The sequence below is a fragment of the Enoplosus armatus genome, chromosome 16, assembly GCF_043641665.1.
Source record: "Enoplosus armatus isolate fEnoArm2 chromosome 16, fEnoArm2.hap1, whole genome shotgun sequence".
Classification (NCBI taxonomy): domain Eukaryota; kingdom Metazoa; phylum Chordata; class Actinopteri; order Centrarchiformes; family Enoplosidae; genus Enoplosus; species Enoplosus armatus.
The window spans coordinates 5,103,727-5,126,499 of record NC_092195.1 but is presented as its reverse complement, the minus strand read 5'-3'; the positions used below and the strand labels follow the sequence as shown (position 1 = coordinate 5,126,499).

General features: G+C 42.6%; 1 protein-coding gene across 2 annotated transcripts; it reads left to right on the top strand.

Moving 5' to 3' along the window:
- Positions 1–2,500: 2,500 nt before the first annotated feature.
- On the top strand, positions 2,501–13,839 carry ldlrap1a (low density lipoprotein receptor adaptor protein 1a). Of its 2 annotated transcripts, XM_070921545.1 has the most exons (9): positions 2,501–2,585; positions 7,573–7,715; positions 8,620–8,732; positions 8,907–9,021; positions 9,800–9,872; positions 10,069–10,164; positions 10,751–10,878; positions 11,214–11,248; positions 12,899–13,839. In XM_070921545.1, the coding sequence occupies exons 1-9, from the start codon at positions 2,501–2,503 to the stop codon at positions 13,041–13,043; spliced, it is 933 nt and encodes a 310-aa protein (XP_070777646.1). In that variant the 3' UTR covers positions 13,044–13,839. The 2 variants fall into 2 exon arrangements, with proteins under 2 accessions (XP_070777646.1, XP_070777647.1); XM_070921546.1 differs by lacking the exon at positions 10,069–10,164.
- The last annotated feature ends 8,934 nt before the right edge of the window (positions 13,840–22,773 follow it).

Here is a 22,773-nt window from a genome sequence, read left to right as displayed (position 1 = left end):
GAACCGATAAACGTTTGCTGTGTTCTTCTGATATTCCAATTTGTTCTCCTAATGCTGGAATAGTGAAATCTCCAGGATTATCAGTAAGTGGACAAAGCAGATGCAGTTTTGTCCTTAAAAAAAAAAAAAAAAAAAAATTGCTACTGCTAGATTCGACCTGGCACTGCCAAAATGTTGTATTAACGTTCACCTGTTTGCTGCAGACGCCTTTCCTCTCCCTCTGGACCAAATTAGACCCTGTTAGGCCATATTGTTCACTGGATTTAATGATGTCGAGGTAACTGGTCGTTACCATTATTTGCAGATTTTACAGTGCCTTGCAGTTTGTCTTTTTAAGATGCAAAAACCGCATACTTTGCAACCCTGGGATCTAAAAGCATCAAGCCTCAAAGCCGCGTTTCTGTCTCTAGCGCTGATTTGCCTGCTTTTCATTCGTAGAAGTTAAAGGTTTCTCACACTCTGGTCCTTTCAGTACAGTATTCAAAGTGTCACCTCAGACACATTCCAGCAAACGGATCACAATATTACAGACTTAAAGGGAAAACATAACACTGGACGTGGTACATGTAATTTCACAGTGACACAGTCTTGGTATGCCAAACAACCAACCAAACTGATTGTCTATTATCATGCCCGAGAGTCGGCATTTAGTTGTTTACAACAATGTACATTAACTTACTGAGGAATGTTTTCTTTGTTTGTTTCATTTCAGTTCTTAAGTGCCAAGTGTTGATGTTCGGTTTCCATCCATACTTTGATCGATGTAGCTAGCATAATGTTTGCAGAAGAGTGCTGTTATTTTTTCTGTCATTAGAACATATTCGAATGGTGTTGTGTTTACAAGGTTTCTGGGCTGATCATGATGACGCAGCAGGTGGTCAGTTGGGCTGATTGTGTTATTCACACATTTATTTATTTGTTACAGACCTCTGTTGAGTAGCACCTCCTTGATATTTCCCATCATATTCAGTTGATTTCCTACATTTTCTACCAGGAAGGATTCTGTGAATGTGTTGTGTTGGGAAAAGGTTACCCCTGAACCATTTGACCATGTTGTGATGTCATGTTGCCTACCTGGGGAAAAAAAGGTTGGGTTTTTTTTGTGGATCGCTCTGGTGTTGTGAATTCAGTTCTCAAGTTGCTTTTATAAGTTTGTGTAGAAGGAAGAGAAGGTTTTGTTTTGTTTTTTAAAGTGCTTTGTTTTCTCTTTTCATTGTTCCACCATGTTTAATTTCTTTACCCAGAGTGAGGGTGGCTGTGTCACACTTTTCACTTTGGCCATCACTATTAAAGAAAGTCTTGCTGGTGGCAATGCAAGTTGTTCACTCTGTGTCAGTGTCATGATCTGTGTGTCTAGTTTTCTTTTTTACAACACCAGCAGGAGGCCAAACTTTTTTACCCAGAATCAACCAGGAGAGGGTGACAGTGTGGTCCATAATGTTTGGGATGTCAAAACAAAGAAACTTAGTGCCAGGGGAGAAATTAAAAGAACTGCATGAGAGTAGAAATTTACATTTATAGGCAAACAAACTTCTCTCAGTTCAGTAGTTGCAAGCCAGCTAGATGAGTATTGTTGACATCCTCTGTCTCAAACCTTGTTGCTGGATGCAGTCAGAAAAAAATGTGGTTGCCCTGTGGTTTGTGGTGCTGCCTTCAGGTTCTCCTATATTTCTTAGTAAGAAATACATGGACAAGTTGCTTTCAGTTGCTTTAGGGAACACAAAACAACCACACAAGCCTTGTTACAGAAGTCCTGAGGCCACAGAGCTGCTTCGTCACACTGGTTTTAAGCATGTGTATGTGTCAGTGTCTGCGTGTCGTAATGCGCTGACATTAATGTTGGGTAAATATTTTCGGCTGTTAAGCTGCCCAGTTCCAGGAAGATAACGCAAGGCCTATTCGCAAAACTGCATGGCATGTGAAACTTAAAGAGAGAAAATAGAAACATATTAATATAAATTAAAATCAGAAAATGCCCTTTAAGTTTGCGATAGAGCTTCCATGACTACCACTACCTGCATGTCACATCTCAACAACTATACTGCATTCATGTGTAATGAAATAATAGCCATAAGGATAAATATGATATAAGTTTTCTAGATTTGGCTGACTACTGTCTGAGCAGTGTTCTTCCACAACAAAGAGTAAATTACTTTAATACACTACACAACATCATTTGAAAAAGTCCAGCTCTGATTAAAAAACATTCACACGAATAGGAAATAACTGAATAACATAATGAAAATGTATGTGTCCTGGTATTTCCTTGTGTGTATTTGCCGCCTGAACTTTAACGATCTCTAATGTCCCATTTGACCCAAAATGCAGCATTACCTCTCTGTTGGGCTCGTTCACGTGCGCTGACCTCGTAAATAGCGGTATTTCTGACAGCACTGGAAGGCAGCACAAGTCCATCCTCCCCATCAGCAGTCTGGTCAACAACATCTCCTGACGACTCACCAGCAAACTTCACAGACTCCCTGCGTTTTAAAACACCGACATGGATGCCCTAAAGTCGGCTGGGAGAGCTATTATCCGGAGCCCGAGTATGGCGAAGCAGTCCTGGACTACCGGCAGACACAGAAGTAAGAAATTATGGTCAGCTTGAGAGAAAAAAACGTAGAAATAAGGTTTTTAACTGTTCCAGTTTCACCGTGCCGAAGTTGACTTTTGCTTACCGCTGTGCCCGTTTTACCGTGATTACCACCATGACCGACAGTCAACATTACATTTGTCAGCTAACTTCACTAAAGTTTAGCGTTTAGTTGCAAACCGGAAACATGCCAAAATGTTATTACGTTGTCGGTGATGAGCTTTCGCAACAAAGTTACAGAGATGGAGTTTGACATCTTTTTGGCACGCACCAAAGCGCGTCTCATTTTGTTTGACAGAAGGACCAAAGTGCACTACAAAAATAGCTACTTTTAAGAAGCAATTTTCTTCGTGTATATGGTTCTGTTTTGGGCAAAAATACGTTACTTTGTTATCCTATGAAGGTTGGGTAAGCCTGTTTGCAATGCGGTCCGTCCTGTTTCAGGAATCTTCCGGAAATAAATGTTATTTTGAAACTAGGCAGAATAGACCACAGCAAAAAAAATGACACTTCATTAAGGAAATATCTAAATATCATGATATTTTGGACATTTTCGCAATGTTCTCCCTCTCAATGGTTAACTTTATTCACATGGTTTAAGGAAAGATTTTAAGGCTATAAGAATAATATTTTCAAAAGGTTTTACTTGTGTGGCGTGTACAATATTTGACCTTATTGCCTTGTGATTTTACTTACTACAGCAGTATTTTGGATTTGTGGATAATCCCAATCTCCCAGGACACCCTCCTCTTCCCACCCAGACTACTAGAGGAAATGCAGAGGTCAGGGTCAGTGCTAGAACTTGCAGTGATTTTATGTCTTGCTCAAGGGCCCTTCAACAGGTCAGGAGCTTGCCCACACTGCAACATTGACACAAAACTCTTTTAAGGCACTCTGGTGCCCATTGTAGGACTCCAGGGCCACTTTGTACGCTAAATCTCACTTGATCCTGGCTGTAAAGTTCTGAGGGGGAATGACTGAGTGGCTTAGGCTGCCTAAAAGCTCCCCTTCCTGTAACCATGAGGACAAGCCAGGAATGTTGCGAGTCAGTCAGTGCACGGCCCCTGTTGGCTCGAGTTCAAGCTGATTTTAAATTCCATCAGAAAGGCCATTATAAAGCATATATGATCATTAGAAAATTACATGGCAGATTACAGAAATATCCCCCATTACTACATGTAACCGCAGTAGCTCACCTGGAAAAATGGCAGTGCCTCAGGAATTTGAGATCCACTCTTACACGCAGACAGATATCTTGCCAGCACATTTCTGTGTTAATGGATGAGGGTCAGATGTTAATGTAGTTACCTCTGCACAGCTATCAGTGCCTGTGGTTACATGGGCCAACCTTTTTCTTTCTAAATGTAATCTAACCGACAATTCCCTGGAATATACTGTATTTACAGACGTCTTTATAATGTGTCCTGTTTTAAATGCACCACAGTAAACAATCAGAAAGTACATTTCCGACATGCACAACCTGTGTGGAGCACTTTGCACCATCACTACTGCTGTATTTATTGAACAGACTGCAAGGCGTCTGAAACAGGTGAGGATCCTGTTCTAACTGTGCATTTAAATGCTAAATGTTAACCCCTTTTATGTAAACCAGACTCAGGTGTTTGCATGAGTCATGTTTACTTTAATTGGGCTGATTACTAGTAGAATTAGAAGCTTCCTGTAAACGCAGCTAGTGACCCACTTGTTACAGAAGTAGTGTATTGTAGCATAGATTACCAGGTCTTCTCTGGGCTGCAGGGCACACATTCTTCACCACCGCTGACCCATATCGCCCCTGCCAGACTTCCAAGTCTGACTCTGGCCTACGGGACAAACTCGGGATCCGCCTACATTTTCTATTCGGGGTCTTACTTACACTTGGAATATAAGATGAATGCAGCTAACTGACGGGACAGAAAACCAGCAGGGCTATAGTACCCGAGGACCAGCATTTCACGCAGATATTGCCATTAATGGGGCTCTATGGGTTTACTTATTCATCTTAACATATCTGCGCACTGTGAGAGAGTTTGCATTGAGGAGAAACCTATTCAACCTCATGGAGACAGCCCCATTTTTAAATAGCAAAGGCCTCCCCGCTCCTTATCCACTGCTCTGCTCATATTGCCTGGGCTTGGTCGCCCTAGACGACCCACAGCGGCACCCTGCCAGTGTCAAGGATCAGACAGAGGGTGCTTCACCGCAGCAAAGAGCCTTTTTCTAGGGACCTCCTTCGAATGGAAGCATGTGACTATGCCAACACACAGCGACGCTCAGTGTGGCAAATCACCGCCATGATGGGAATATTTCTACCCCGCTATGAAGTAGTTATTTCTCCAAAGCGCGGCACTTGCTCTCCAGTTAGCTCTTCTGCTTACGGATGAGGCTTTTCCCCTTTTGCCTGCTGATGAGTGTTCAATCAACTCCTGGCATGTTGCAGTAACGCACTGCTATCAGTCAGATACTCTGCAGGCAAGATGCTATTTTTTAACGCTTGCCAGTTGAATATAGGTGGTACCTGATGTGATAGGCTAGATTTAAACTCACCAGGTTAGAGGATGGAAACCTGATTTTTTTTTTTTTTTTATTAGAAGTGATGGAAGGCCACCAGTCACACTCGGAAACAGCAAGGCAGGCTCCCAGATTGTCTTACACTGACTACAGACACAGAAACAAACACGCTGGCTCTGCAGCTGCCATAATGTGAGAGAAACTTAAACAGTTTGTGTTTTTGTGGTTTGACTGGCAGAAGTGACGGTGATGATGTTTCATCGACATGTTTTTTTCATCAAAGCAAAAAAAAAAGTTGAACAAACTCTGCCATTTGGAGGAATAAGTCCTCACATTTGGTTTCATTTGTTTTTGTAAAATTAAACTCTCCAGCAGCAATGCGAATGCAAGTAACCTCCTGACTTGACAGATTTTCCCCTGTTGTTACTCCTCAGTCAGATGACTGGGTAAGATCTGTCTGTTTTGCATTGTAACAGTTATGGAAGATAGTCTTCTTTGAATTCTGCTCTGTTTATTTGGCCTGCCAGCTCTACAGCCTGATAAGTGAACTTGAGACTAAACGCCTCTAAAATGTTTGTTTAACTTATTTAACTTCCAGACCAACACGTTATCACTAATGTCTTCATAATGTTTCTGCATCTGTAGAAACCCTGACATCAGCTATGATGACTGGAGCTGTGTGGATGTAGACCGGTGGAGATAAAAGAAAAGTTAAATGGCAGAAGTTGTTTTTTTTTTTGTTGTTGTGGGGTTTTTTTTTTTTTTTTTTTTTTTTTTTTAAAAGGTTATTGGCTGTGAGTCCTGGAGGGGTCCTAAGTTGTAGGGCCACAGTTGGTGGTTTCCACAGCGATTCAGTGTTTGGTGTAGACACACAAATCAGCCGGGACGTGAATTGCCTGTCAGTTAGACCCTTTTGGATCAGCACGTTTGTTGTCACGGTGCTCAACAAAGGCTTTTTTTTGCACTTTGATTCATGAAATGGATACTGATCCATTAGTGTTGGATTTGATAGATGACCGGGGAACTGAGGACTGGGGTATTCTAACTTCTTTCTGTCATTGTCTCCCTCTGTCACCTAAGACACATCCACTTGCCCTGCCATCAGAAAACTTTTTTTTTTTTCCCACCCAGTAAATAATCTCTTAACACGAACAGATGGTGAGGTCGACTTGTATTTGCAGCAGGGTCAGCTGGTTTTACTTGGTCTCAGTTCATACGTGCACACAGCTGTTTCCTTTCAGGTGCCGCTGTTGCTGACCTCGGACCACAAAGCCCCCCATATTCTCTGGCTGAGCGGTGCCTGGTTCCTGCGCTGTTTTTATCGATAGACAAACCTGAAAACATTGCCATCGACCATTCAGTGCTATCCTTCCAATGTTGTCAGTGTTGGTTGGTTGATTGGTTGGGTCACCACTTTGGTCCAAACTGATTGTCATGAAATTTTGTACTGGCGTTCATGGTCCCCAGATGATAAACCACAGTGACTTTAGTGATCCCCTGATATCTCTCCAGCGCCATCATGAGGTTCACATTCATGTTAGCATGCTAAAATTGTGAAAATTGTCATGTCAGTGTAACAAATTCTGGCCCTTTTAAAAGAATCGTCTTCCAGCTGCAGTCCTCCTTCAGTTATAGTGTGTGTGTGTGTGTGTGTGTGTGAACATGTGTCTGCATGAGTGTGTGGTATGCACTACATCCCAGAGGAGGTAAATGCTAGGAGGATGAATTTCTAGGTAATGGTGATGTTTTCCTGCTCTTGCCCTCCCTCACCCCTCTCCCCTCCTTTTCTTTCTCAGAGGAAATCTGTGTAAACACAGCCAGAGGTTCATGGCCAGCCGGCATCGCACAAAAACTGATAAGAAACCACATGGAGATAGCAGCTGTTCCTTCAGCAGTTACAGTTTTTACACTCCTCCATTCTTTTTCAGCGAACAGATCAGTGTGCTAACCTTTTAACTCTTTGAAAGTGAACACAGAAGTCGAGACAGTAAAGCGCCTCTGAGAGAGACATCTGTGGCCTAGTTTGGGAGGGATGTGTTACTTTCAGAAAGGAAAACCACTCTTTCCCCTTATCACAGTATGTCAGAGTCCATGTATACTTGCTCCAAATTCTTTGCTTTTTGTTGTCAGTCCCTATAAGTTGTTTTGGAGTTGAAATGTTTACTTTACATTGACAGTACCTCTGACCTAGATACCCTGTTTTGCCTTTCCACTTCAGGGAGAGAGCAGATGAAATGGCTCAACTTTAAGTTCAACATAGGCTGTTTACATTTCCTCTGATTTGTGTTTTTCTCGAGCTCTTTGAATGTTCTCGCGACTAATGTTATTTATTTTGCAATATGAAACGGACGGGGGAAAGCAGGCAAGTCATAGCGTCTGTGAAGCTGTAACCAACAAATCTTTGATGTTTTGAGTGATGAGTGGGTACAACAAGAACCAAGAAGCTGAAAATGTGTTTTTCGGTGTAGAGCTTCCGGAGAACTGGACCGACACACGGGAGACCATCTTAGAGGGCATGACCTTTAACCTTCGCCACCTGGGCATGACACTAGTGGACCAGCCCAAGGGAGAGGAGCTGTCAGCTGCTGCAGTGAAGAGGATTGTGGCCACGGTGAGAGCTAGTGTAACGACGGCAATGTCAACAGGATTGCTGCTCTTTGCATCTAATTTTATATTTAAAAAAGTTCTAAACATGCTTTGATTTCTTGCCCACTCATCCAGTGGGTTTTCAGATGTTAAATAAGCTAAAGGCTTGTAGAATTTCCCAACTCATGAAGGATCATGTCTTTTTTTTTTTTTTGAAAAGTAAAACCTCTAAATTGGGGTTACATAGTTTTCCACTGACATCGTCACATTTGTCAAGTTTCCATCAAAATTCACACACATTTTAACAAGAATCTAGAAAATTTGGCAAAAGAAAATGTGAATTAATGCACGTTTCCATCCGTTTGTGTGAATCTTAAGAGTTGGGCACATTGATCAACAGTTGGTGGCTCTAGTTCTATAATCGGGTGCCATTGAACCATGGCAGGAGAAGAGGACTCAACCAGATGATGTTATTAAAAGAGCTAAAAGAGTCTTGTCATCGCTGCACACAGCTGCAATTGCTCGTCTCTGCAGTGGAGCAGAAAGTCGCACGCTTCCTATATGTCATGGTTTATTCGCAGTCTGTCACAGTTCGCTTTTATCGATACAGCAACCACCTCAGCCAAGTGGAAAAATGTAAATATCACAAAACCTTTTTACAGGTTTTTATTTTCTACATTTCCACTCAGTATTTTTTATGTGCAAATTGAAAATGTGCATTAAAACAGGTCTATGGAAACGCTCTAAACTCTCATATCACTAAAATATGATGTTTTAGCCAGTTTGGCAGTTTATCAGTGTAAGGGTTGGTTGATTATTAAAGAAGTCATCAAAATGGTTTTAAAGCCACTGTATGTACCTGACCCCATAATTCATATACTTGCATGCCATTAAACAAACCTCTCTTTTGATCATTGTTTCTGTAACAGGCTAAAGCCAGTGGGAAGAAGCCTCAGAAGGTCACTCTCAAGGTTTCCCCTCAGGGCATCGTCCTGCACGACAGCTTGACCAATAAACTCCTAGAAAATGTCTCCATATACAGGTATGTGCAGAGCAGCACAGGTTTCACAGATACATGTCCAATTAACGGTGTTGTTGCACTTCTGAGCTGCAAGATAGACGTTCATCACCTTATAATAATTACCAGGCTCACCCTGTGAACTGTCCTTGACCTCTTAGTAGGCTGTTTTTCTAACCTGTCACCTCTGGCCTGCAGAATATCCTACTGCACAGTGGACAAACTGCATGATAAAGTGTTTGCTTATATCGCTCAAAACACCCTCAATGGGACCCTGGAGTGCCACGCCTACCTCTGCTCCAAGAGGAAAGTGGTGAGTTGACCACAGTAACAGTGTTTTTATGTTTAATTTAAGATGAAGATCAATTCAAATCCAAGAGTTAAGTGTACCTTTCTTTCTATTGCGGTTTGAGGGGGCGTAAACCTCTCTTTATGGTTGGGTAGATTATCTAATCTATCTTTAGTTTCACTCACCTGACCTCTTAGTCCATTAAAAAGCCATGATATGTTTGCGCCTATGAAACCCAGCATGTGCCAAGTGCTTTTCATTCATCCTATTGCTTTTTGATTCACGGCGAGTGGAATAGACATCATTTATCCTGTAACTCGCCCTCCATTCTCAAGAGGAAACCCTAGAAGTCTCGCTCCTCGAGCCGCCTGTCATCTTCCTGTGCGTTGAAAAACAGAAGGGCACTTTTCCTCTCATCTTACCAGCTTCCACACTCATCCCCTTCTCTCCCAGGATAACATGATAATACCCTACTTCCTTAATACTTCTCTCTTCTCGTGGTTATGGAGATGGTGGTGATGACCTCTGTCTGTCCTCTGCTATAGCAGCTCTTCAGTCCCAGCACTGACACTCTGTTAGATATATCTGCTTTGTGTTTAAAATACAGTCTCCACCTGTGTAAGTAGCCCCAGGTCTAGTCTAGTTTCTGACTAAATCCTCTTTATTCTTTATCAACATGTGTCCATTATGCATTATTATCACAACAGTTCACATAATCAAATGTCTCCACATTCTTAACTGAGCGTCGCTCTGTTTTTCAAACGTGGTCTGTAACTAAGTGCACCTTTCTCCTGTTCTCCAGGCTCAGGCAGTGGCTTTGACAGTGGCCCAGGCCTTCACAGTAGCTTTTGAACTCTGGCAAGTGGCCAAAGAAGGTAGGCTCGCACACACACGCACTCACACACACACGAGCACTGTCCATGGAGGAGTTGTTTTTATCAGCGGCTGAGACTCCTGTTTGTACTGAATCAGCCTTGGTGCTCCAAGGACGTTGATATCTGCTGTGAGGTTGTAGTCATCAAGTTTTGACCTGCTTGTGTTGTGTCGATGTTCATCTCGTTTCTATTCTAGAGAAAGGGAAAAGAGCAAAGTCTGGTTCAGCGGGTGAGGCCAGCAGTAGTTCCCATTCAGAGAGGTCTAACAGCTTGGGGAGCCTGAAAGGGAACGGTAAAAAAAAAACAAAAACGCACAGAAAACTTTTTTTTTTCATTTATTTAATTACCATGCTATTGTTAGCATTCACGTGCAGCTGAGCGGTGAAAGTTGGGTTCTTAGATAGTTTTTTTTTTTTGTTTCATTTTCATATCTCACTTTGGTGGGGACACAGCAACATACGGGACATAATAACTGAATAACAAACAACAAATACAGACCCAAAGCTAATGGCCACCTGCCACCTATACCTGTAACCCTATGGCTGCGCAAAAGAAAGAATAGAATAATAGCTAAATTAGAATATAAAATTAAATATTATCAAACTATTATTTTCTCCCCCCTCTGCTAAAAAAATAAAGGATAAGGCTTAGCCTTTTTGATTTAGGTCAAGGCGTCTGGTGCCACTGTTAAAAACATTTTCTTTCCCACCACAAGTGAAGCAAAACAAGTATTCTGTTGTGTAGTGAGTGTTACAGCATTACAGGACGGCTAGCTGGCTGTAGACTTGTTGTCTCTTTAACATGACATTGTACATTCAGTAAAATGATTTCCTGTGTGTATTACAACACTCACGGGTCGTCCTTCCTTCTCAAAGCAGATGTTGCCACAGACAACCTGTTGGACTTTGAGGACAGCGTGAAAGTGGTGGTGGAGACCAATGGAAATGTAGAGGAGGATCAGCTGGATAACCACAGGCCCTCTGAGACCAATAACAACCCTGCCTGGGTAAGACCCTCCTCTTCCCCTCTGGCCCCGGCTCTGTGTTGCACCCATCTCCCCTCCACCTTCTTTAAACTTGTCTTTATCTATTTTCGATTTTCAATTTGGATCCCGTGTGACTCAAGTTCTCTGTGTTTCAAATTGATTCGGGCCTGCAGATCCTGGAAAAGTCAAAAGGCTTCAACACTTTTTAAATGTAGTTGAAAATAACATTTCTTAGACCTAGTCTTGAATAGGCCTTACATAAAGTCTTACATGTATTTATATGCAAACGCCATCACCACACATGTTTATATATAATTCACTGGGTGAACATTAAGCCAACATTCTTCTTCTTCCAGGAAATAGAGGATGGTTTGGATGAAGCCTTCTCCAGGTGAGAGATTTGTCTTAATAGATGTATTATTAAGTAAATGGATTCTAGTTGCTTCTCTCTGCTGCTTGGTAAAATAAAACGCCCCCTCACCAAGCTGTGCCTTGTCAGATCCTTCAGTGTACTGTAGTTGTTTCTCCTGCTGCTTGGCTTTACAGCGCCACTTACTGATGATTTCCATGTACTGCAGAATACAAATCCTCCTGTCTGTGATTATGTAGAAAGTGAGGAAATGAAGGGATGATCCCAATAGAAATTATACAATCGATGAGAAATGACTAGATGGCTAAATTTTAAACTGTCCTCAATCTATTGTGTGTTTGTGTCTCCAGCTGTGCTCTGGATAGCTATGGTTCATTTCCAGGTAAAGTTTGAGTACCGCTGTCAGCTGTTACAAGCCTTACTTTAGTGTAGTAGTCCTAATTACTAACCTAACCTTAATCCATTCCATTCAATCACCGCCAAACCCATCACCACTGTTCTGAGGTCAGTGCTGTTAGAAATAGCTTCCTGTGTCCTTCATTTCCTCCCAGATGGAAAAATTGTCGACTGGGTTCATAAAAGAAAACTGATTCAAAGTATTGAGTTTCAGTCAAAGTGAAAAATGCCATCGTCTCTACCCATCGCATCCTCACCAAAAATTGCTTCTTTTCTTTAGTCTCTTTGTCTGAATCAGTGGGAATAATGTGTCTCCACCACACACCGAGCCCTTTGTTGTTCAGTTACCCTGTTTGTGGCTGCTGCTGTGAAAGTGGAGCAGTGGGTCACTTGAACCCAGCGACAGATCGAACTGAATTTATCCCATGGCTGGAGTGCACTCAATGTCGTGAAGTAAACCTGTTGACCTCCACCCGAACTTTGGATGTATTATTATCCCAGAGACAAAAGGCAGTTTGCAGCCAAACTGAGGGATCTTGATTAGACTTCAGTTTTACAAACATGTCGGGGAGGCTGAGCTGATGTGGAGGCAACATTACAATCACTGTTTGACCCAAACTGTAAAGGGAGGAGCAACAGCTGTTCTGGCTAAGTGACATTAGGCCTGAAGTCCAGTGAAGAAGAAGAAGAAGAAGAAGAAGAGGGGAAAGAAGATGCTATTGTTCTGTGTCGCACATTTTCATCATTACACCATTTAGGCCAGTTTTAATCCTTGATTATGTCATAGCTTTATTCATTCTGCTGTCTGAAAGGATATGGCTGGTGATATTCTATGTTTTTCTTATGTTCAACAAATCCCAGAAAAAGAGTAAAACCTACAATATATTGATCCTACTACTCCTTCCTCTTGTACAGGTTCACTATGGTTCAAAGCCATCAACCTCTTACAAGATGTGCATCCTTGTCTAGCACATTGTCTTCAGCAAATCCCTGGCATTGCCCTGTACATGCAAATTTGCGCTTGTGACGTGTACATTTTTCTTTTTTACTCAAATGTATCATTTTTCATCTTTTACTCCAAAGGGTGCCACAGACGGGGTTTTGTTGGTTCTGATCTATCAATTGGATTTTGGTGACATATAGAAAGAAATAGAATAACGCCAGCCGAATCCTTTCTAAAGGTTTAACAGTTTTGAAACTGGAGGAGAGCTCTTTTTGAGTGATTTTTTTTTTTTTTTTCTTCCCAATTCATCTTTCTCTCCTCTGTCCTCTCAGCCTGGCAGTGTCGCGTACTAACCCCCAGGTCCTGGACATTGGGGTGACGCCCCAAGACTGGCTCACTGAACCCGACTGGGACAGCGCCAACGGAAACACTCCCAACGGTTTCAGCCCGTTTGGGGACGATATCTTCGGCTTCTGACCACCACAACACAGCAGAGAGAGAGTGAGCGAGAGGCAGCAGCTAAGGGGAGGAGGGGTGTCTTCATGTCTTCCTTTTGAATTAACAAGGCATCGCTGCGTATTAAAGATGAGGCTACAGGAAGTCCATAAGGGAATAAGTGCAGAACAGTGAGATAACGTTTGGCCTCTTCACCTTGTTGTTGCACTCTTCACATGGACGGTTCTTCCCTTCTTTGTGGAAACACACCAAAGCAATAATATCATCCTTTAAAGTTCCTACATCCTCCTGTTATTACACTGCAAACATCCTTCCACCAAGTCCTCTTATGTCAGCATGTCCTTTGTTTGCTTAAATGTTTCTGTTTCACTAGTTTTGGCATCATAATCAGTGTTTTGTTTATGTGTTTAGTTATAATTTATAGTTGTATAATTATTTTTTTATGGATGAAGAGTAGGATTTAATAGAATTAAATTCAGACCGATGTACAGACTGTATCAGCAGACCTTATTAACAGCAGGACAATCAGCCACACTGTAAGCTCAACAAAATGAATGAACGTGTCAGTGGATTTAGTTAATTCCGCCTTCCATCACCTTGGATGTAAACTGCTGATTGTTTTAGAATCTGAAAATCAATCTAGTTGTATTTATATGAACTCTTTGTAGCAGGGGCTCGTTCAAGACATGTTGTTACAGGCGTTGTCACTGCAGTGTAACAGATGTGTTCAAGGTTATCAGATTCCATTATGGCCATTTCATGTACACTGTAATCTACCTGCATTATACAGAATTAAAATGTATTCATGAATAAGAAATCAGTCAGTTTAGTAGCTGTTCCCAAGTCAAGAATGAACGTTGAACCTCAGCTTTTAAGCCATCATGGAAGAGAAGTCCTTAAAGTGTGTAAGAAAATCTACAATTCCATGACAACTGGCGAACTCTAACCACAAATGAAGTTAATAATAAACGATTTTTAAAACACCTTTTATACACAAGACACACTTCAAAGTGCTTTACATAAGACTGCATTATAAAGAAAACTGATTAGAATAAAATAAAACAGTAGAAAATGGAATATGTCAATAGAATATAAGCATGGCACAGAATGTACAGAAGGTGCATATTGAATCTTTTTGGGCAGTTGTGTTCCATAATAAGAAAAGGCTGCCTCTCCATACTTCTTTTTCTTGTTGGTGTTTAATGCTGTAGGCTTTGTTGACCCAAAGCAGCAGCTATGTATAGAGGGGAGAAACAGTCGACGGAGTATAGAGGTGCTAAACCATTCAGAGCCTTGAAAACTAGTAATAAAAAATAAAACTTCATTCTAAATGAGAGGAAGCCAATGCAAAAGTGCTAAAATATCATGTGATATGATTGAAAGCTCCATAATAGCCACTAAATGGACCTTGCGGTGAGAGTTTCCTGACTGTTTTTGGAATGGTTCGTTTGACTTGAAAGAACTGAGGTTGTCCGGAGTCAAAGTGAATCAGTGCATCAGATTGAAATGGAGTGGGCCCCTCTGTCATTTGATCTTTCTAAATGTTTCACAAAGACGGACCACCTGCTGTTTGATGTGTGTGGACCTCTGTGTCAGTGTCCCAGTGAGTGTCTCCGTTGTCTCCACCCTGTGGCCACAGTTATAAGGTTACTGTGTATATTCTCAGTTTGCTCTTGTTTTCCACATACAGTGAATCTCTGGTGTCTGAATGGGCAACAAATGTCTGTATTTGTATATTTGCTCCTTGGCGTATGATTCCTGACTTTTGTGCCTCCTTGGGTATGAAATTCTGTATTCGTACTGGCTACTGACAATGTTGTCCTTAAGAGACAAAGCTGCAGTTTGTTTTTCCCAGCAGCAGGGGGCAGCCCTGTACTATCCGATCAAATGAAGCCCACACAGTACAGTTGAGACGAGTGTGTCTGATGCTGGTCACATCTTCCGCTCTGGACCAAGGCAGTCATTTGTACTCTCCATTGCCAGACAATGATGTTATAACATGTCTAGTTCTGTCTAATAGGCCCGTCCTCTTCCTGCTCCGTTGTCCTAAATTCTAAGTGACAGTATAGGTCAATAAATGCAACTTTATTAACTCTGAGGGACGTTGTTATACGGAGGAAAAACCAATGGAAGCTTTGTGTCAGGCTGGTCTATAGACCACCAGGGAGAGGACATGATGGCAGGGGAGGAGCCTATCTGGCATCACAGCTGCACACACACACACACACACACATGTCCCTTGCCACGTTCTGTATTCGACCCGTGTGTGTGAACAGGACTCTGGAGGGCTGAAAGTCACGCAGCCCCCCTCCCACCCTTTGCTTCTCTAACAGGCTCCGGCTCAGGGAAGCACAGGCTTTTTTACAATTCGTCCCGACAAGCTTACTTAACCACCTGCATTATTTAACAGTCTTTCCTCAAAGGGAGCTCCAACTCTCTGTCTCACTCTATGTAAGTTTGATGAAAGCATGCACAGTGAGATACAGCCAGGCAAAAGACTGCTCTCAGTCAGAGGGGGACCAGATACTGTAGGCAAACACACACACACACACACACACACACACACACACACACACACACACACACACACACACACACACCTAAATGGCAATAAGGGCTAAAGACTCAAAGTGAGTTTTGGGCAGCAAGGTCAAGTGATTCAGGATGGATAAAAGCAGCAAAACATTAGTTATATTTACAGCAAACTCTATGCTCACATTTTAAACTAGCTGGCTTTCCTTTTTGTGCTGGTATATTTCTATTGATACAATGAAGTGAAGTGTATTTCTTGCCAACACCACAGTGGTTAAGACCTGTAAAAAAAATGAGGCACTTATCTAAAATTCAGGCTCTTTCATCTGACCTGTTTAAAGAAACATTACTAGTGAATAGAAACTGCCTTTGCTATAAACCTGCATTGTGTTTCCTATTTAATATACAGAGATCAAATAACCTCCCAAAACACATCCCAGCAGTATTGTGTCTCATCTCGAGGCGGAGTGGAAGAAAAGCAGAATGTGAATGTGAAATCTGAAGTCTGTGTGTGATTAAAAGGAACAGTTTGACTATTTGGAAAACGAGCTCATTCGCTTTCTCGCAGAGAGTTAGATGAGAATATTGACACACTCATATCTGCCCGTTAAATGAGAGGCTGCAGCCCGGAGACAGCGGCTGCACACAGGAGGACGCCACTCGTCTGGCTCTGTCCAAAAGACAAAAGAGAAGCAATTTCTCCCCCCACGTCATTCGCGTAAATTTGACCGTATGTTTTTGTCACAAGCGGCCAATATACTGACCGTGCTGATGTTAGGGAGCTAGCAGCGTACGTGCCATCCATGTCTGTGGGGGGTGTGCCTATGTGGTTGTGTTCTGCTTAACTTTATAGCGGCAAGACTCTGACAAAGTCACTGCTCATGGCGCGTAACCCCCCCCCCCCCTTTAAAACCACAACATGTTATAGTCGGCTTTAAAGGTGTTGGTATACTTGTTACCTTCGGACAGAGCCAGGCAACCTGTTTCCAGTCTTAATGCTAAGCTAAGCTAAAGACATCCTGACCTGGGGTGTGCGAACAGAAAAGTGGTAGTTTGTCGAGAAATAGGATTAATTAGTAACTCGTCTAAACTTTAACATTTCTGTTTCTGTATGAATTACAAACATGAGGCGCAACATGTTAATCTAGCAGCTTCAGAGGTATTAGGAGGCTAGCTATTTCCCTTCCAGTCTATGCTAAGCTAGGCTAACCGTGTCCTGGCTCCAGCTCCATATTTGCCGTAAAAACATGAGAGTGGCATCGACCTTCTGATTTCACTCTCTGCAAGAAAGCGAATGAACATATTTACGAAAATGTCAAACTCTTCCTGTAAGTGATGCTCCACTTCTCCTTGGCCTTTTTTCCGTTAGCTAACATTCATTAAGGGAAACTCGTAAAGGGCAAATACGGTGTCCGAGCCATCAACACACACACACACACAAGTACATAAAGAAAACCCCGTTCACCGTAAGGATAAAGTGCACCGGCAGACAGTGACATGGATGGAAGTTTCAGGCTTTCACTCAGCACCAAAACCTCATGGGTAAACAGACTCTGCAGCGGTCAAAGAGGGTATTCAGTGGTTATGTCATGCACACAAACAACTTCACCGGTGTGTGCTCAGTGTTATTGTTTAGCTGAGACAAGCACTGCAGTAAAACTGGCTCAGCACCGAATAAACATTCAAGCAAACAAATCCATAGCTTTAGCTCCAAAGGAGATTAATCTACAGTGGCTGCAGTCGATGTCATTCTTAATTCACATATCTAATAAATTCTGTGCATAATGTGACCTGCCAGCGGTAGCAGTTGGATGGAGAAATGGTGGCATTAATTTTGCATTGTTGCTCCATCGAGATATTCACAAAACAGCAGCGAGTGCAGAGTGAGAGAGAAGCAGGGATCAAGGGGACTGTAAAGGCTCGGGTAGGGGATAGAGCTGAGCTGATAGAAAGACGTGACTGTGTGTCTCCGTATGTGCTGTGTGTCTGCGTGTCCTTGTCTTCACATTTGACGTCCATGTCACATCAGACAGACACCGGCGCCTTCCCTGCCATCCGAGGCTGGAGCCGAGAACAGAGGCGTTTGCATCATTAGGCTCCATCAGCCTCCTCTGACAATCTACTGAGTCATCATCTGCCACCACTGTTTACCCCATTCATTATAAAGCGAATATCACCATTTTATTTGACACAACGCCATTAGCTCGTGTGTGTGTATGCGGGCCTAAGTGCGCGAACACCTGCGGTTGAACACTCTCTGGAGCCCCAGTCTAATTTATGTTTTTGGTTCCACTGGTTGCCCAGAATTGGTGGGAGTGTGTGTGTGTGTGTGTGTGTGTGTGTGTGTGTGTGTGTGTGTGTGTGTGTTAGGGGTTGTTAAATTGATGCACGGCAGCTGCTGATCCAGCCTCATACACCATCTTTGAGTTTGAAGGCCTGGGCCACATCCATCGCAATCTAACCTTGTCACCACCCATATGCTGGAGGCCAACTTTGACCACCCTCTCACCGCATTAGCATAGCAGCATCTGATCTGATACATCGGGCTCAGGGCCTAGCATAAAGTGTCACCTGCCCCCTGTTTGACATGATGCAGTTTGATAGTAGTAGTTCGCTGTCCTGATAGAAATGTGTAAGAATATAGTTTTATTAACTTTAAGTAAAGGATCTGAATACTTCTTCCATCACCGCTGGTCAGTATGTTGTGCACCTGCCAAAAGATTATGAAGCTGCCACGTGTAGACTGCTGTGTGTACTGTACGTGATGGGCACTTGAAGGTGAGTGGGTAAGCATATAAGGCAAAGAAAGGAGGAACAGCCCCCCCCCCCCCCCCCCCCCCCCGTACAGCTACTGCATGTGGGGTGATTATTTTCTCAACCAATATTCAATTTACAGTAACGTCAAAACTATAATAATCATAAGTTTTCAGTGTTTCCGTGGTTACATTTCAGTGCCTCGGTATGGTCTACATGTCGGTTCAATGGCTGATGGAATGTACAGTAAACACCACGACACATCAATGGTGCATTGAAAATATTTTAATTCTTTCCTGTGTTAATACATAATTAGACATTTATATTTTCATAGAAATAGTATATATACCATGGGTGTGAACAATAGCAGAGTCATGCTAGCCCTCATGAACAGGTTTTATCCCCTGAACATCAAAATGGTTCAAACACAGACGTTATGATTGTACATAAAACACTGACTCCATTATTCTGCTGTAAATCCATGCTTCTTGGTTATTTGCTTCGACATAAAGTACAAATATATGCCATTAGTAAACGGCCCTATTCTTTTCTATGTGTAGGACCTTAGGGGGATTATTCAAGGTTCTCAATAGACACCCAGTCGTCCACAGTACAGGCAAACCAGTGTGAATGGGATGACTTTAACCACTTTTGTAGTCTTCCATTGGCACATGATGATCAGGTGAGCAGAAATTGGGTTTAAGGCCGGGGTTAGTGAGAAGCTCATGATGCAGTGGGACAAATTGCTACTACTGGATTATTTATCATGTCAACATTTCTTAAGTCTTAGAGTTTTATAAGTACCGAGGGCCTAAAACATCCATACAAACGAAGCAATCTTACTTTGAAGAGACTGTAAAGGTACGCAAGCACTTGTCTGAAAAAGAATCCAGGGGTGTCAATTCACTAAAACCTATAAATTATGGCAAAGTCACCTGCAGCAAATATCGTTTGTTTCCAGAACCTGCAAAGTTTAATTGATTAGATATTATTTGGCCATTGATACATCTCAGATCACATATAGGCAATATTTAGTTTAACTGATTATTGTTTCGAAAAAAACATTTCAACATTCCTTTCATATTTGCCTCAGTGATGAACCCTAAAGTTCAAATTTGGACTGACTTTGTGCCCACATTGTTCCACAACACATTCAAACACCTCATCATACTGGACTGAGCTCGGACCTTCGGCACTTCAAACCCCATCGGGCGTAATGATCCTCTCTCTCCCTCTGTGTCTGTCACTCCCAATGCTATTCCCTCTGATTCTCTGACTCATCTTCACTTCTCCTTGTGTCTCTCTCTCTCTCTCTCTCTCTCTCTCTGCCTGTCTTTAGGTCTCACTCCCGGTCTCAGGCTCCATATTCGCACACATGCCTCATTGGATGTTCACCTTGAGCAGCTGTCGAGTCGCCTCCTGCAGCGTCAGATAGACAGAGACAGAGCTGTCTGGCCCAGACCTGCCTTCTGCTGCTTCCCCCCTGTGTCAGTCTGGACCGCAGCCAGCCGGAGAATGGACTTGGTGCATGAGTGAGTGTTTAAGTGTGTGTTCTTGGATTATACAGGATATATAGGAAAATTACCATTTCAGGTTGAGTTATGAAGCACATTCGTACTTTTATCAGCCACTATATCAAATAAATGTTCAGTGATCCAGATAATGTCAACTCCACACGCGCCCGGGTCAGTGCGAAATTTAGAATAGTTCAGTTCTGTGTCAAGTGTGTTTCAAGATGATGAAGAACAACATCATCAACGGCGTTTGTTTCCTTTGATCAATCACAAGAGAGAGAGAACAAAGTGACTCTGATTTCTGAAGGCAAGAGAGGATGCAGCCGCTAATTTCAGGGAGCGTAACGTCAGAAGTGAAAGGAACCGTCCAACCTTTTGAGTAACGTTTGTTGCCTGTCAAACTCTTGTCAGCTGAGTCGCTACCAATTTACTCTCAGAACATCTTTATGATATAGTCTTTTTCGTGGGCGTAACTACGTAGCTCGCTGACTATAAAAATGATGTCCCCATCCTTGACCCGGCATACAAAGCTCTAATTGGTCGACTGTTCCGATCCCCCTTAAGAAAATAGGAGCAGGCTACTTTAAAGTTCTGCCGCCCTGTTCTCTTATACATCACAGAAAGAGACTAAACACATGACAGCGATGACGAAACGGGAAAGGGGTGCAATTTAAAAATACTTCCAAAGTCTAACCCTGCATCCACTTGGTCCATCTGTGCCGACGGAGCAACAACAAACCCTCTGACTCCAGCTTCTAATAACAGGCTCCCTCAGACGCTGCCAGCTACACTCCCTTTGGAAAAAAGTTTGACATTCAAATCCCCCGTGTCTGCTTCGTCAGGCGCGCTTGTTCTTTAATTCTGCTGTGTTGTCCAGGCCTGCCATGATGGCCCACTTCTGTCATCGCTTCATATACATGTGCTTCAAAAACCACAAATCTGCTGTTTCAGTCTCTTTAGTCCCTCTTTGTTTGCAGGTACTTTCTCAGTGCCAGATGGTTCCTCTCTACAACAGTTAACAAACCACCACTTGAGTCACTTACTCATTCTGCACAGTCCTTCTTTTAATCTCTTTTCTCTCTAGATGCATTTGTTTTACACCCGTGTTCATGGTTTGAGAGGCTGGGGTGTGAATCAGTTCATTATTTCCACCTTCATCCTACGTTTAAGAGTAACTTAACACCTGGCTGAAAAGCAGCGCTTCCCTGCCCTCTGTGGTTAAAAGTTTCAAGCCTGTTTCACCTCTGACCGGGTGTGGTCAGAAATGTGCTCTGTTGCACTTGTAACCACACCCAAAGGTTGTGTCACGGTGTCCTAGAGTACACCTGTACATCACTGCAACAAAGTGATCAGTTAAACAACTGGAGGCCAGCAAAGACATTTACACCGGCTTCACAGTGGATGTGCTAGTCGTAAATGGGGCTTTTTTTTTATTTTGGTGCAACCAGTAACCCCACAAAATAATGTAGCAGATAGTCAGTGATGTGCTCCTTGGCCTTGGAAGTAACACTTGGTTTCTACTGTAGGTAGTAATCTAGTTAGCCAGACATGCTAACAATTGCAGCTTATGTTCAGGCAGATAAATCAATCCGGTTTTTCTTGTAATTTTGGTTTTGGCAAGGCAAAAAAAAAACCTCTTCAAATGCAGAAAATCATTCTTACTGCAGCCCCTTATACACACTGCTTCAAATACAGAAATCCACACAAACCATTACTGTTCTTCAGTGGACTTTAGCAAACAGTTCATTTTGTGTCCTTCTTACGTCTGACAAATTTGCATTTTTAAAAGCACTTCTAAAACTCAGCCTTTAGGTATGTGCTTTATTAATAGTGCTTCTTTTCCCTTACCTGCCTTATCTCTACCTTTGCTGTCACTGATTCTTTCATTCTCCTCCTCCCTCTAGTCTATTTCGCCTTACTTGTTTACCAGGTGAAGTGTCCGTCCAGGCCGGTCTGAGACGAAAAAGTGATAAATGAGCAGAGGTGCGAGGGACAGGCAGTGGGCCGGCGCCGAATGAGAGAGAGAAGAGCTGATGCGGAGAGGGAGAAGGCGGCTGCCGGGGGTCTGAGAGTGGATATAATGAGAAACAGGGGAGAGGGAAGCTAGGGGGGGGGGGAGAGAAGTGAGGACAAGACTGGTGAAGGGGAGAAACGAGGAAGGGTGGAATGATATATGAGAAAGAGAGCATTGCGACAGAGGCATAGAAAGTCGTAAATGGGAGAATGGCGAGTGAGGGTGGCTGGAGATAGAGGAGGGAGAGGGTGTAAAATGGATGGCAGGGTGAGGGTTCGATGTGCTGGCAGAGCTCCTGATTGAGATGAGAAAGTAATGGCTGTCTCTCTCAGCACAGGACAGTATTTAAATATGCAAGGCAGTATTTAAATCAAGCATGTGTGTGTATATATGTGTGTGTGTGTGTGTGTGGTGCTGATTAGCAGTCATCTCAACCAGCGAGGCATTCAGACATTCACTCATTATCTCTAATATGGCTGCAAGTCTGCTGAGTTCAGCTTTGTAGCGTTTTTTCTATCTGACTTTTTAGTGAACTCAACTGGTGAGCGTCAGTATTCGGGGGCCGGGGTCCAATGTATTTGCAATTTTGTGGATAGCGCATCATAATTGAACAGGAAGCCCCAATGAAGATAATGGCGCTTTATCTTTAGCTGGATAATTCCGATGAAGTCCTTTGCTCCTTCACATTAAAACCCTTGATGAAGTGGTAACTAAATAAGCGGGAAGGTTATGAATATGTGTGCTATGATTTCTCCTTTAAAAATAGGATGTCCGAGTGTGCTTGAGAACTACGGCTGTGTTCTTGCTTTTAAGGATTAAGCTGTTATCTATATGTATCTATATTCTTTCCTTTTGTCAACAAATCGCACGAAAAGACCAAAACCATGTGTTAGTCCATCTCTCCACCAGCCTGTATTACAGTATTACAGTTAACCCT